This window comes from Oenanthe melanoleuca, chromosome 7 (assembly GCF_029582105.1).
Source record: "Oenanthe melanoleuca isolate GR-GAL-2019-014 chromosome 7, OMel1.0, whole genome shotgun sequence".
NCBI classification, from domain to species: domain Eukaryota; kingdom Metazoa; phylum Chordata; class Aves; order Passeriformes; family Muscicapidae; genus Oenanthe; species Oenanthe melanoleuca.
Window position 1 is genome coordinate 505,992 of NC_079341.1, and position 13,014 is coordinate 519,005.

Consider the following 13,014-nt stretch of genomic DNA (forward strand, 5'->3'; position numbering starts at 1 on the left):
TGGTGCGTGCTGGGTTAATGTTTTCCCCGTTACTTCACTCTGGCCTCTGTTCTTATGGAAAAAACCAAACCATCTGGTAATAATATTTCCCTAATAGCTGTCTGAGTCTGTGGGAAAGTTTGGCTCAGCTTCTTAGGGAAGATGAGAGGGTCGAATGAGAGGGGAGGTTGCGGATGTGGGAGCTGGAGGAGACGAGCTAACGCTTTCAGGATCTTTCTCCTGGGCCACCCCAGCGCTTGCAGGGATCCTCAACTCACAGGGGAGCCACGGGATGCCAGGACGTCATACATTTGGGATACCCCCATGGTGAAAGAGTCCCACTGTCTTCCTTTGTCCCACAGTGGGGGCTTGAAGGTGGGCAGCAAAACTCACTTCCAGGGCTTCCCCCTTGCCTCCATTTTACACTCAGGAAATAGAAACAGCCCAAAGCATGGGGTCTGGGGAGTTGGGAGCATCATCGTTGGGAACAAAACTGGCTCAAACCAGAAAGATCAGCAGCACCTGCACTGTCCTCCTGTTCTTGGAGAACAGGCAGTACCCTGGGACATGTCAGCCCTGGGGACATCAGTGGAGGAACAGGGGACAAAGGAAACGCCTCTTTTGGAGCACATCCAGGAAAAATGGGTGGAAAAGCACTCACTAACCCCACCAGCAGCTGGGCAGGGAATTTTTTCCATTCTTCTGTGATAAAGGCGTGGCTTGGGCAAGTCCCAGACAACGGAGCGTGCCTGCCAGGCTGGGCACACATTCCCTGGGGAAGGCACGATCCAGGCGCTTGAGGAACAGCTGAGTGCCTGCCAGACACGGCCCTGCCTGAACCGGGAGGATGGCAAGCACTGGTTCCACCCGGCCCCAAACTCCCAGAGACCAGCCCACATCACTGAGCTGCGAAGGGATGAGCTACATGGGTTGAAAACTTGCTTTTCCTCTGCTCTGTATTGCAGACCCTCTCTCTGCACCTGGGTGGATGCAGGCATCAGACTCCTAAGCCTTGGGAAGGCCAGAGAGAGCATCTTCCTTGCTGTCTGCCCTCTGCATACCTCAGCTGGCTTCCTGGCACAGTGCAGCATGGAGCCATCCTGATCCCTTTCCATAGTTTTCCACAGGGATGATCCAACCCAGGAGCTTGCACGTGTTTAGCAAACTCCCAGAGGTTTCCAGTAGCCCCTTACCAGGCTGTTTCTGCTCCCATTTTTATTAAGCTTGCACGTTCACACACGTTATTTTTACCACCCCAGCAGACTTGCAGGCTCCAGATGTGGCTGTGCCCTTCCAGAGCAGTCCTGGGATGCAGCAAGGCATTCAGTCCAGCTCCCTCCACACCAGAGCCAGACCCAGCTGCAGCCTTTTCCTAGAAGGATGAAACAAGGCAGTCACCCTTCCTGGCAAGAATGCCTTCCCAGCCCACTCCAAGCAGAGCTGAGCATCTTCCTTGGATCTTTCACAGACAATGAGGAGCAAATGCAAACCATTCAGACATGGAGGAGGAGGAATGGCTTTAAACTGAAAGTAGGTTTTGGTTGGACAGATGGAAGGAATCCTTCCCTGTGAGGGTGGGCAGGCCCTGGCACAGGATGCCCAGAGAAGCTGTGGCAGCCCCTGGACACCTGGAAGTGTCCAAATCTGGGTTGGACACTGGGGCTTGGAGCCACCTGGGATAGTGGAAGGTGTCCCTGCCCATGGCAGGGGGTGGAATTTGATGGTCTTTAAGGTCCCTTCTAACCCAAACCATTCTGTGCTCCTAGTATTGCTCTCCTCAAGTCTATTTCCCCTGCTCCATGCAGCAGATCCCAGCACAAGCTTCAGCCAGGGAAATCCCAGCAGGGCGTAAAGATAAGCATCTGTCCCCTGCAACTTTATTATTTTTTAGAGGCACAGCCAAAGGTAAACAGGCTGTTTTAATCTCCAAACAATCACCCCCTCAGCAGGAAGCCATGGAGCTGCAGCCAGCACAAAGGGCTGGATGCAATGGCCAGGGCTGTGGGGCCTCTGTACCCTTAAATGCCATCAGTGGGGCACAGAAACTTCCTCCTGCAGAGGTTAAGCCAGTGCATGCAGGTGGTTCACATCCCTCTGCATCCCACCTCTCCAACCTGGGCAGGGATTCAAGCCTTCTCTGCTGGGGTGGGTGGACACAACAACCTTTGGGGGTTGCCGCACTGACTCCTTCCCCAGGGCTGCTCTCACCCAGGGTTGACTCTGGCTCTGGGAAAGTCTCCCAACTCAGCAAAGGCCATGGAAGGTGCTTCATGGACGGCCCAGGGCTTGCAGAGTGGTGGGAAAGGAGCCTTGAGCCATGTTTCCCAGAGCATTGCTCTCAGTTGGTGACACCCTGATTTGGGATGGTCTCAATGGCGCTGCTGCTCTGGGAATAGGACAGGCACAGCCACAGGGCTGTTTCACTTCTCCAAGTGAGAGCATACAACCAATTCCTGGGCAGGAGAAACCCAGAAAAGTGGGTGCCAGGCCTGGAGCTGCACGTTATGGTTGACTTTGTGGCTTGTCAGGGAGCATGGCTGGGCACCCCAGCCAAGAGCATGTCAGGGGTGGCAGAGATTTGGGGCTGCTGCTCCCTGGAGTTGAGCAAGGCTTTAGAGAAGGGTGAACTGCCCTGCCTGGCTGCCCATAGCCCCTTCACTGAGCCAAATGGGAACAGGGGTGATGTGCATTTGGAAAATCTAATTACAGATGGAGAAAAAAGGTTAATATAGTTTTTTTTGCCTGTTTCCACATAGGGCAGAGATCTGGGCAGGCAGTGCTGTCCTCCCCTGGATGTGCTGGCCTCTCCTGACTGTGGGTAGACAGCCAGGACTGGATGTGCTTGAGATGGAGACCCTCCCTACACTAGGGCAGCATGCAGAGCTGGGGCAGCACTCTGGCTTCTCTTCTCGACTAGAAAGGAAGCATCCCAGAGAAAAATCATGCCCCAATGTGTCCAAAAGCAGCACCAGGGCTGCTCCAAGGTGCAGCAGGGCTGGCACGTGGTGGGCTGGTGGGGCGTGTGTGAGAGCTGGCATTGTGTGGGGCTAGATGGGGAGCCTGTGTCCCATCCGGATCACTGGCAGCCCCCAGATTGCTGGGGCACTCCCAGGGCCCAGCAGTGACTCACACTTGCTATAAACACATCTCCCGACAAATGATGAATCCCAGTCCTCGCTGCCTTTCGGGAATGCTCTGGATTCTCTTTGCAGTGCTCCCCATTTCCTGTTCCCCCTCCCTCCTGGCAGCCCTGCTCCCATGTGGGATCATTTCCTGATACTGAGTGGAGCCAGGGCTCTGAGGCCCATTTTCCAAACCACGGTTTGCTTCATGGGCTGAGTTTCCCCATTAACCATTCTGGGATCACTGAGGCTTTTGTGCTATGGGGGCACCCCCAGCACTTCCAGCACCCCTCTTGCTGTGGGGGCCCCACTGCCCAAACCACGGCTCCCCAGCCTCATCCCATTCACCACAGAGGGCACCTCAAGCAACAAAAGCTTTATTGCAATGACACAGATAAGCCACAAAATGCATCACCAAGCAGCAGGGGGGTGAGGGGCAATGAGGAAGCACAGAGACGGGCGGTGGGAAGCACTGGCTCACAGTGGGTACCGCCACAGCTGGCTGCAAGCTGCTGTCCTCCTGAGAGCTGCTGCCCCACCCCCGAGCCTGCTGCTGGCCCGTGCCCAGGCCCAGGGAGCGGGGTCTGGCCAGCCTGGGCGGGGGGTTCAGGCAGGGGCCCCAGGGGCGCCACGAAGGAGCGGGAGAAGCTCATGGAAAGCTGGCAGCATCTTCGATGGGGCTCAAGCATCAGCCACTGCGAGCAGGTCGGCTGCGGCGCTCTGGTCAGGCCGTGAAGGTGTTCCTCCCGTGGGGGTCAGGGTCTGCGGAGCTGGGGGCAAGCAAGGGACATGGTCAGGGCTCAGCCGAGGCTCCAGCACCACAGCCTGCTGGCTCTCAGGCCACACGAATGTGAGGCTGCTTCAACATCCCGAGCAGCTCTCCAGAGTGATGCTGAAATCACCCACACCCCAAAAAGCCAAGCTGGAGGAGCCATGCCCACTCAGAGCTCTGCCACACCACAACAAACCTCCCTCTTTTTCCCACAGAGCTCACACCAAACACATCCAGTGTGAGCTGGGCTGCCAGGTGAGCCCGGATGGTTGCCTGGCCTGCTGCATTTGCCTTATGGGCTGTGACTGAGGGCTGAGACCAGCTTTTTGAGAGCTTCAGAGAAGCCATCTGAACACACTCAGGCTGTTGCCGGGCTGAGGATCTGCTCTTTCTCTGCCCTACAAACCCATGGCTGCAGGAATGGTGACTGTGGAAAGCTGGTTCTGCTGGACCCCATCAGCAAGATTTGGGGGAGATGGGCAAGGGCACTGCTGTAGTAGGGGTGATGGGCAGCTGAGAGAGGAGCACTGGGGAAGGGGCACACATCCCTCACAACATCTGCCTGGTGCTGCACTGCACCCGCTGTGTCTCTGGAAATCACATTTCAGCCCAAAATACGTGGAGGGCAGGTCTACCTGCAGCAAGAATAAATTTTAGCCTGCAACTGAAAATTTATTTTAAGCACAGAGATGGCAGTTTCTCTGGGTTTGCATTTTTAACTGGCTTTTCACTGACAGTTCCTCTGCAGTGCTCCTGTAAGAGATTCGGGAGCGTGCTTGGTAGCACAGAGCAGCATCCGTTGGGAAAACCGTATCACCAGCTGCAGCAGCAGCCTCAGGTTACATCACTGCAGTGTCCTCCGACCCAAACCCCTCCACACTGCTAATGGACTGCTTTTGGGTGAGCACATCACAGCCTGCTCCCCTTCGCACTGGGAAATCACGTTGGATATCTGTTGTGGTTTGATCCCAAGCTGTGCACGCAGTCCTGAGTTCTGGAGCCATGCTGCCCCATCCCTTGGTGCTGCCAGCTGGCTTCTGGCCCATCACCACTGTGGCCATGCTGCTGTGGGGCATCCCGTGTCAGCCCTTTCCATAGGACACAACAAAACCCAGAGAAGCTCCAGAGCCAAGCGCCACTGCACATCCTGGCCTATCCTTCTGGGATCAAAGCAGTTCCTTCCGGAAACAGCACATGTGTCCTGAAGCAGCCGCAGGCCATGGTTCAGCACGGGGCTCACATCCAAAGCCTCCTCCTGCTGCTCCATCCCCACCTCCATCTCCTGGCTGGTTTTGTTCCCCAAGTGCAGAGTGGACTTGATCATCATTTCTGGGAAGAGACATCGCTGCGGTTAAACTGCCTAAACATGAGTGTGGGAATCCAGAGCCAGCCTGGCTTTGCACTTGGCTGTATTTGGTCTGTGGGATGCTTTTGGAGCAATCTGGAGTCTGATCTTCCTCTTTGCAGGACAAGGGCGCTGGGGCAGAGTGGGAGGGGGGCCGCACATCTGGAGTGGAAGGAGTTGCACATCTGGTACATTCAGTACTTCCTAAAAGTCACTGCCACGTTACCCTTTGGATGGGGGCCTGGGGCTCGCTGCATAGCACAGCAGATCAGGATCTGCAGCTGCATTCCTTCTGAAGGGAAAGCAAAAATACCCCTTTCAGCAGAGTCCCAGCTCCCTGTAACATCCAGCACGGAGTCTGTGACCTTTCTGCAAGCATTACAGCAGCTGCAGAGGCTCCTGCTGCCAGCCAAGGCACAGAGCAGCCAGCTCGAGAATGCCTCCCTGGGGACCACCTGGGATGGACACTCCTGGGAACTCTGCAGCGAAACCTTGTCCTTCTGCCAGCCCGAGTGGGCTCGGGCCAGCACAAGGGGGTGGCTTGTGCCACCCACGGCCAAGGAGATGCTCGCTACAGATTCTTGCCCGTGTGGGCTGGCTCCATGAAGGTCCCAGCACTGATGGGACCATTCCTGTGGAGGGACACGGTGCCAGTCACCCGCTCGCTGGCTGTCACTGCCCGTCACCAGTGTCAGGGACACACACACAACAGCCCGCTCCCTTTCCAGCAGCGCGGGATGTCCTCTGCACGCATGGGAGCAGCGGCTGGAGGCACCGGACATGCCAGTGCCGCCCACATCCCGGCGTGGCTGGGGATGCATCCATGAAAAGCTGGGCAATAGGGACATCTAGTGACCAGCCCGAGGCGCCCAGGGACGGGACCGGGTACCCGCCCCGGGGCGGGGGCTGCAGCCAGGCAGCGCTGGGGAGATGCCTTCCATCCCTGTGGCCAAGGAGAAAATGGGATTGGGCATTCATCCCTGCCACACCACGCACAGATCTCCCAGAAACTCTACCTCTGCCCGCTCCGGAGGCAGGAAATTACCCTTGCTAATGGAGCATAAACTGGGAATTAGCATAATTAAAAGTGACTAGCATGGATACAATAACAAACGCCAGAAAAACAGCTCAAAGAGAGTATGAAATTTAAAGAGTGTCCCCGATGAAAGTCACTTTCCCTTAGGGAAACAGTCTATTTTTTCCAGCCTTATTTTGTACTCGATTTGCAAATACAGTCTAGCGGGGGGAAAAACACACAAAGCAAGGATATGCAGGGGGAGTGAGGACTTTGGGCAGAGGCCAAGAGGCTGAGCACAGACCTCAACTGGCCACTCTCTGATGGAGACCCCCACACTCCTGGGGCAGGGGGAGGCACTGGACCAATACTTCCCTGTCAAAGTCAAAATATCCCCTTAAATAACTCGTTCTGAAAGAGTTTGACTGAGTTGGTTGCTTCCAGAAATGTTGAATCATTCTGGCTGGTTAGCAATGCATTGTTTTGGGAGAGAAATCAATGTATTAAAGCTATTCTGTTGATTAACTGGGACGTTCACCTTGCAATGAATATTCACTCCAATATTAGAGATTTTTTCCCAGTGGCATGACTGCATCCTCACAGTATTTTAAGTTCATCCAAAATGGAAACCCAAGACTTATCACAAATCAAAGCAAAACACTGAGGCTCCTTCCAAAGAAAATAGCAAATCTCCTTTTGAGTCATCCCAAAGAAATGAAAGCTGAGTTTGATACATTCCTTGTGATTTTGTTGGTATCCTTGTTGTCATCAACATGCTCCCAGAAGATGCTGCATAGGTTTCAACACCTTTCTCCAAACTGAGCTCAAGCCCAGATGATGATGGATAAGCTGACTCCTACATAACACTGCAGTTTCTTTTTTTTTTTTCCTTTTTAAATTTTCAAAATAACCTTGGCAGAGTGACCCCCAAAGAAAAGTTGTGAGGTCAAAGGGAATGCCAAAAGGAGGGATGCTTCGTGGATCCTGTGCAGGATCAGGAGCTGGATTTGATGATCCTTGTGGATCCCTTCCAGCTGAGGATACTCTGTGATTCTGTGAATGTGCAGTGCTCCTGTGAGGTGACCCAGGTGACTGCTCCTGCTTGGACCGTCCCTTGTCCCCCTGTGGCCACATCCAGTATTCCCTGGAGGATTCCTATGAGCACAGATCCTTGTGGCAGCACAAGACATCTCGGACAGCTGCCTGATGCCAGAGCAACACTCATATCCAGCCTCTTCTCCCTCACCACAATTCCTGGGGTGACTTTTCCACAGCCTGGCTGGGTGATGGATGCCTTTCAGCAGGCTGGGATGGGGATGGTACCCGGAGGGGAGTCATCCATGGGCTTGCTGGCGTGATGATGGGTGCAGAGGTATGCTGCAGTCTGCTCCTCCTCTCCAGCAGCCTCTGAGCTCAGCTGCATCTGGCAGACCCAATCTGGCATTTGCTATTTTGGGCAGCGCTGTCTCAGTGGAGATGGGGAACGACACAGGGAGCACACGCAGAGAGCAGAGGAATTCAGGGCAGCCGTGATCTGCAGGCACTGTGCAAAGCCATTTCCACATCCAGGACACTGTCATGCTGCCCAGCCTTCCCCAGGTGTCTGAATTCCACAGCCTTGTTGGCCTGGGATGGGTTCCTCAGTCTTGGTCAGCGTGATCCTGCTGCCGCTGTGCCTCCATCACCTCGTGAAGAAGCTCTCCTTGTGCTCCAGCTTGTCCTGCATCCCCCCGGAGGAGCTGGGAACAGCAGGATGGGCTGGGTCCCTCCGTGCACCATCCCTCCCCAAGGGGACAGCACCCCAGGCTACCATGGAGGGTGGTGGCAGCTGGATGTGGAGCTTTAGCCGTGGGTCAGCCCCCAGGTCACCGGGGTGGTTATTTTCACTGGGTCTCACACACAGATATTTCATTCTTCTGACAGGAAAAACACTTGGTCTAAAGCAGAGTGAGGAACAGAAGATGAGGAGTGCCCCTGTTGGCCTGTCAGCGACTTGGAGGAGGTCCAGTTTGGCACCTGCCTCCCTCCATCCTCAGCATCAGCACTAATATATGGGGGAGGTGCCAGTAAAGGCTGCTGGCTCCACCTGAGCCCCTCAGCACTCCCCACAGCACCTGTGCTCCCCTGGATGGGGGGCTCTCAAGCCTGTGTGGCTGCTGGGCCACCCAAAAGGCACAGCTGAACCCAAAGTGCCAAGGAGAGCAGGGCAAGGCACTGAAGAGAGGCAGTAAAACACCTTATGAAGGATCTGGAAGCACCTTTAACCACAGAAGCCTGGAATGCTCTGGAGAGCTGAGCATGCACAGGTTTTGAGACACCTGGGCAGAAACAAACCTGATGCTCAGCAGCACCTTCACCTTTCTGGGCTCCTGGGCTCTGCTTTCATCCCTACCAGTTCCCTGCTAGAGCCCAAAGCCCCCTGCCCATCCTTGGCTCCACTGATGCAATGGCATTGCCTGGGATCCCTAACACAGCCTGTGTAAGTGCTGAGCAGGCAGTGCTGGAGACAGGAGGAGGAGTGGCAGGAGAAGGGTGGGAAGCTGCCAGTGGTGCCTGCTGGTACTGAGGGTCGAAGAGAGGGAAAGGCCAGGAAATCTTGGGGCTCACCTGGAAAAACAATGTATTTCCCATGTGATACAGTGCAAAAATGTACTGTGTGGCTGCTTCAGCTGTTTGGGGACATGGTGTATCATGATCCCCTCATTTGCAATCCAGGAAAAGGGACAGTCAGGAATTAACAGATGGAAAACGTACATATGTTTCCCTGTTGGAGAGGTAGGAGAGACAAGAAAAGCCTGGAAGCAGAAGGCAGGGCTGGGCAGAGAGGGTCTTGGGGAAGGGTGTGGGGCACAGACATGGCAGATCTGTCCAGACAAGGGGGCAGTGAGAGATGATGGTAGTCACACCATAACTTATAAATTAATAGGAAAACCAAAGGATTATGCAAGCCAATAACTCTTCTTTTGGGAAAAACAAAACCCAACAAACAAACAAACAGAAAGCATGGAATCACTCAGGAAGTGCATTGGTCATGGGGACCTTCTCTAAAAAATGAAACAAAAATTATGATGGTGATGATAAGTAATAATAGTAATAACAATGATAATAATAAAAAAAATTGAGAACACTTGCATACAACCCCCACCTTCCCTCCAGGCAGCTAAAAAGGTGTGGAAGGATGCAGAGGGAAGGATGGGGCTGGCATTGTCAGGGCGACTCAGGAGAAAAACAGTCGGAGCCCATCGGTACCAGAGCTGCACAGACATTTATTGAACACAAACAATGACAAACACAGCCGGCTCTCAGAGCTTCCTGAGCTATCATCCAAAGGTTTTGCTTGTGGGGGATTGCCAAAAGAGTGCTTTCAAAGGCCCCTGGGGCTGTGAATCCCACATAGCTGAGTTCTTCCCACTTCCAGGTGCTCATTAGTTAAAAAAACATGAGCATTTGTGTGTGTGTGTGCTGTGTGTGTGTGATTCCCTTAGTTTAGTGGGAAAAAGGGCTTGTCTGGACCATGCCATGTTCCAAGAGAGAAGCCTGTGGGTTGAACCCGTGCTTGGCTTCTGCTTCCCAAATAACACAGGGTGAAAAGCATACCCTTCCCCTGAGGGCAGGGGCGTGAGGTGGTGAAGGCGAGCCAGGACAAGCAAGGGGGAAGCACCAAAGGAAGGAGGGTGAGAAAAGTTAAAAGTTGAGTCATCTGAAGCAGGCACAGCTCTGGGTGGCAACACGTATGTCCATAGGCTACAGAAAGTACCGCCAACGTCAGCTCAAACGTGTAGGTGGTTATGCTAGACCGACACTAGAGACCCCAACAGCTCCTGAAGTCTCGCCAGTAAGAGAAAAAACCAACATCCCCCTCCCCCCTCCCTCGTCCCCAAAAAGCAGATGAAGAATTAACATCGTAACGCTGAAAACAAGGACCATAATCAAAGAGCTTGGGAGCAGCCTCGGGAGCACAGAGTAAAGAGCTTGTAAAGAAACGTTCCAGTGTGTGCATATGTGCATGTGTATTTATACATGTATCTATGTATTTGTTAGTAAAGAAAAGAGTATCTGTGGAGGCAAAGGGAAGACAGTAAATGTACAGGCAGTACAGGCTGGGTGGAGTGCCGGTGGCTGGAGAGGGTCAGGTGGTGCGGAGTGGAGGATGGTGGGTGGAAATTAGATTGCGCCCATTCCAGTGACCTCAGACGTCAGCCTAGAATAGACAGGGGCAGAGAGAGGGGTGGGGGGGGAGACAAAAAACAAGTGCTTAATCACCTGAGCAGAAAAGAAAATGAAGACCCTGCGGGGCAGCACTCCTCCTCTTGCCCAGGCCCCACGAAGACAGAGTGGGCAGAGCATCACTGGGTGGCCTGGGGTCCCCTGAGGAGAGGGAACTGGGAGCTGGAGCACAGAGCCAGCACAATGGCTGGCTGCCTTCCCCTCTCCTCGCTGTGGCCCTTTACTATCACCATGTCATGGCAGGGGTGTCACCCACCAGAGGTACTGGCAGGAGTCATCCCAGAGCACAGCTTCACTTCCAGCAGCGTCCCTCCTACGGGGGTCAGGCAGCTGTGCCAGCTCCCCTGGCTGCTTCCTTTTGCTCTGGTTTGGAGACTATGGGAGAGGCTGAGCCCCATTCTGCCACCCCACCAGGTCACCTCTGCACAGGGGCAGCTCAACCAGCCCTTCCCAGCAACTAAGAGCTGCTTCTTTTTCTTTTCTTTCTCTCTGTGTCTCAGGGAGTGGGGGAGGGATTGGCAAGGATCTGCGAGGAAGCCACTCAGCCATGCCTGCGGGCGGGGGCTGGCCCCGTGCCTCACCCGAGCAGAGGGAGAGGTGCCACGGGCATGGGCAGCAGGGGAGCAGGGCGGGATGGGATGGCAGGGGTCTGCTGCAGGTCAGGGCTTGGGTGGATTGGGTGCAAGGAGGAGAAAGCACATACAGACCTCACTGGTGCTCCCAGCCCACACCCCAACAAGTGTCAGAGTCGTCACCAGCAGCCCCCTGTCCTCGGGGTCCTGCCAACAGCCTCCCTCCTGAGCGCATCCGGGGCTGGCGGCAGGTTGGCATGGCATCAATCCTGCCCAGGCGGATGGATGGGCCCATCTGAGTGGCTCTGCCAGGCAGGTGCAAAACTACCAGGAAGGTCCTGTATCCCCTTAAACTCGCTCTCCACGAGTCCACAGACACAGGCAGACAGGTCTGAGTGAGCAGGCTGGACACAGCTCACTGCCTGCATGGAGCAGATCCCCAGCTCATCTCTGAAGCTACGCTTCCCCTGCACGCTCCCCTCATGGCACGGGCTGCGTCTCTCCCCAGCCGGCGGCAGTGCTGGGAACCCTTGGCCCCTGTGAAGTCTTGCAGTGCCAAGCTTTTCAGGATGAAAAGGAAGCAGTCAGGCCATTTCCCTGTCTTGCGTTTATTGGACTGATTGTGAAAGCCTTTGGGAGGCCTGGAAGCACGTGGAAGAGGCGGCAAGTGATGCGGGATCCCAGCAAGCAGGTCCCAAGTGACGCTTCCCTGCCACTGGCTCAGCTCCATTCCTGTCCTCATCCCCTGCCTCGTCCACAGGCAAAGACGGTGGCAACTTTGCCCACCTGTGAGCAAAATCCTTGAGCAAGGGTGGCAGGAGGGCAGGTGGCCCGTGCGACCCAGGGCCACTCCACCAGCAGCATGGCAGCTCCTGGTCCCCAGCCAGAGTGCCAGCCGGGGGGACATGTCCTGCTGGCGATGTCTGGTCCCTGCTCAGAGGTCTCAGCAAGACACCGCTCATCCCAGCCAGCCTCAGGAAGCCCCTGCTGGCCCTCGGCACCGGGAGCGTGGGTTGCTCCTGGCGCACCAGCGGGGTGGGGTCGGCCGTGGTGGGAGGTGGTGGAGGTTGGCGGGGGGTCTCACCTGGCGTTGATGAGGTACTGCGCAAGGCTGATGTTTGCAGGGGTTCCTGTGATGGTGATTTGGCGCTCCGATGACCCTTCCGTGGCGTTGGCGATTTTGATCTGCGCTCCCGACATCTGCCGAATTTCATTGATTTTGGTCCCTTGGCGTCCAATTATGCAGCCTATTAGCTAGGAAAGAAAGCACGGGGGGAACGTCTGAGAAGCGGCAGCTCTAGCAGTCACCGGCGGGACGCGAGCACACCTGAGACACGAGTGACCTTAATGCTCATGAAAACAGGAGAGGGACAGCCCGGGGTGAATCCCACCAGTGAGCATGGTCCTCCAAGGACACATCCGGACACCTGCCCTGCTCTGCTCCTCGTGGGGAAGAATCTCCATCATCTGCATATGGTGCCCAGCACCTCAGAGAGCTTCAAGGAGGGCTCATTTCAGTAATAATAATTTTCATGGTTTAATGAATGGTCGATGTTTTCCAAGTACTTATCCCCTTGCCAGTCACAGCAAACCCAAAGGTGGTTTGGACACGTTACCAGAAGGAAATAAGCCTGCTGCCTTTCCTGGGGACAGGCCAACCCCAGGAGCCTCCGCATCAGCTTGTGCAGTGACCCCATCCCTCATTTCTTCTATCCCATTGGGACACCCTCAGTGCCTCTGCTACCCCCTCTAGCTCTTTTGGTGCAATCCAGTGGCTTGCCAGTGGGCACAGAAGAGCACCGTGCAGCTGTGGCACCCATGGAATAGGTGGACTCTACATAAAAACATGTCTTTCATGATCTTGTGAAAAAATCAGAGCCAGCTGGAGGCTTGAATTTCCTCAACTGTTCATCCCTTGAATTTCCTCAATGGTCCTCAGCAGCTTGAATTTCTTCAACGGTCTTTGCTCCTTTGTGCAACTC

At 54.9% G+C, this 13,014-nt stretch overlaps 1 protein-coding gene across 21 annotated transcripts in view; it reads right to left on the bottom strand.

The window, feature by feature from the left end:
• Nucleotides 1-3,462: 3,462 nt before the first annotated feature.
• Nucleotides 3,463-13,014, bottom strand: part of PCBP3 (poly(rC) binding protein 3) — a 43,151-nt gene continuing 33,599 nt past the window's right edge. For 10 of the 21 annotated variants that reach the window (XM_056495807.1, XM_056495815.1, XM_056495814.1 and 7 more), the window contains 2 exons: nucleotides 12,117-12,286; nucleotides 3,463-3,871 (listed from right to left, as the gene is read on the bottom strand). In XM_056495807.1, the coding sequence (XP_056351782.1) occupies nucleotides 3,826-3,871; nucleotides 12,117-12,286 (216 nt within the window). In that variant the 3' untranslated portion in view covers nucleotides 3,463-3,825. Of the gene's footprint in view, nucleotides 3,872-5,146; nucleotides 10,435-12,116; nucleotides 12,287-13,014 lie in introns of all 21 variants that reach the window. The other 11 variants (XR_008840903.1, XR_008840902.1, XR_008840900.1 and 8 more) reach the window with 3 other exon arrangements.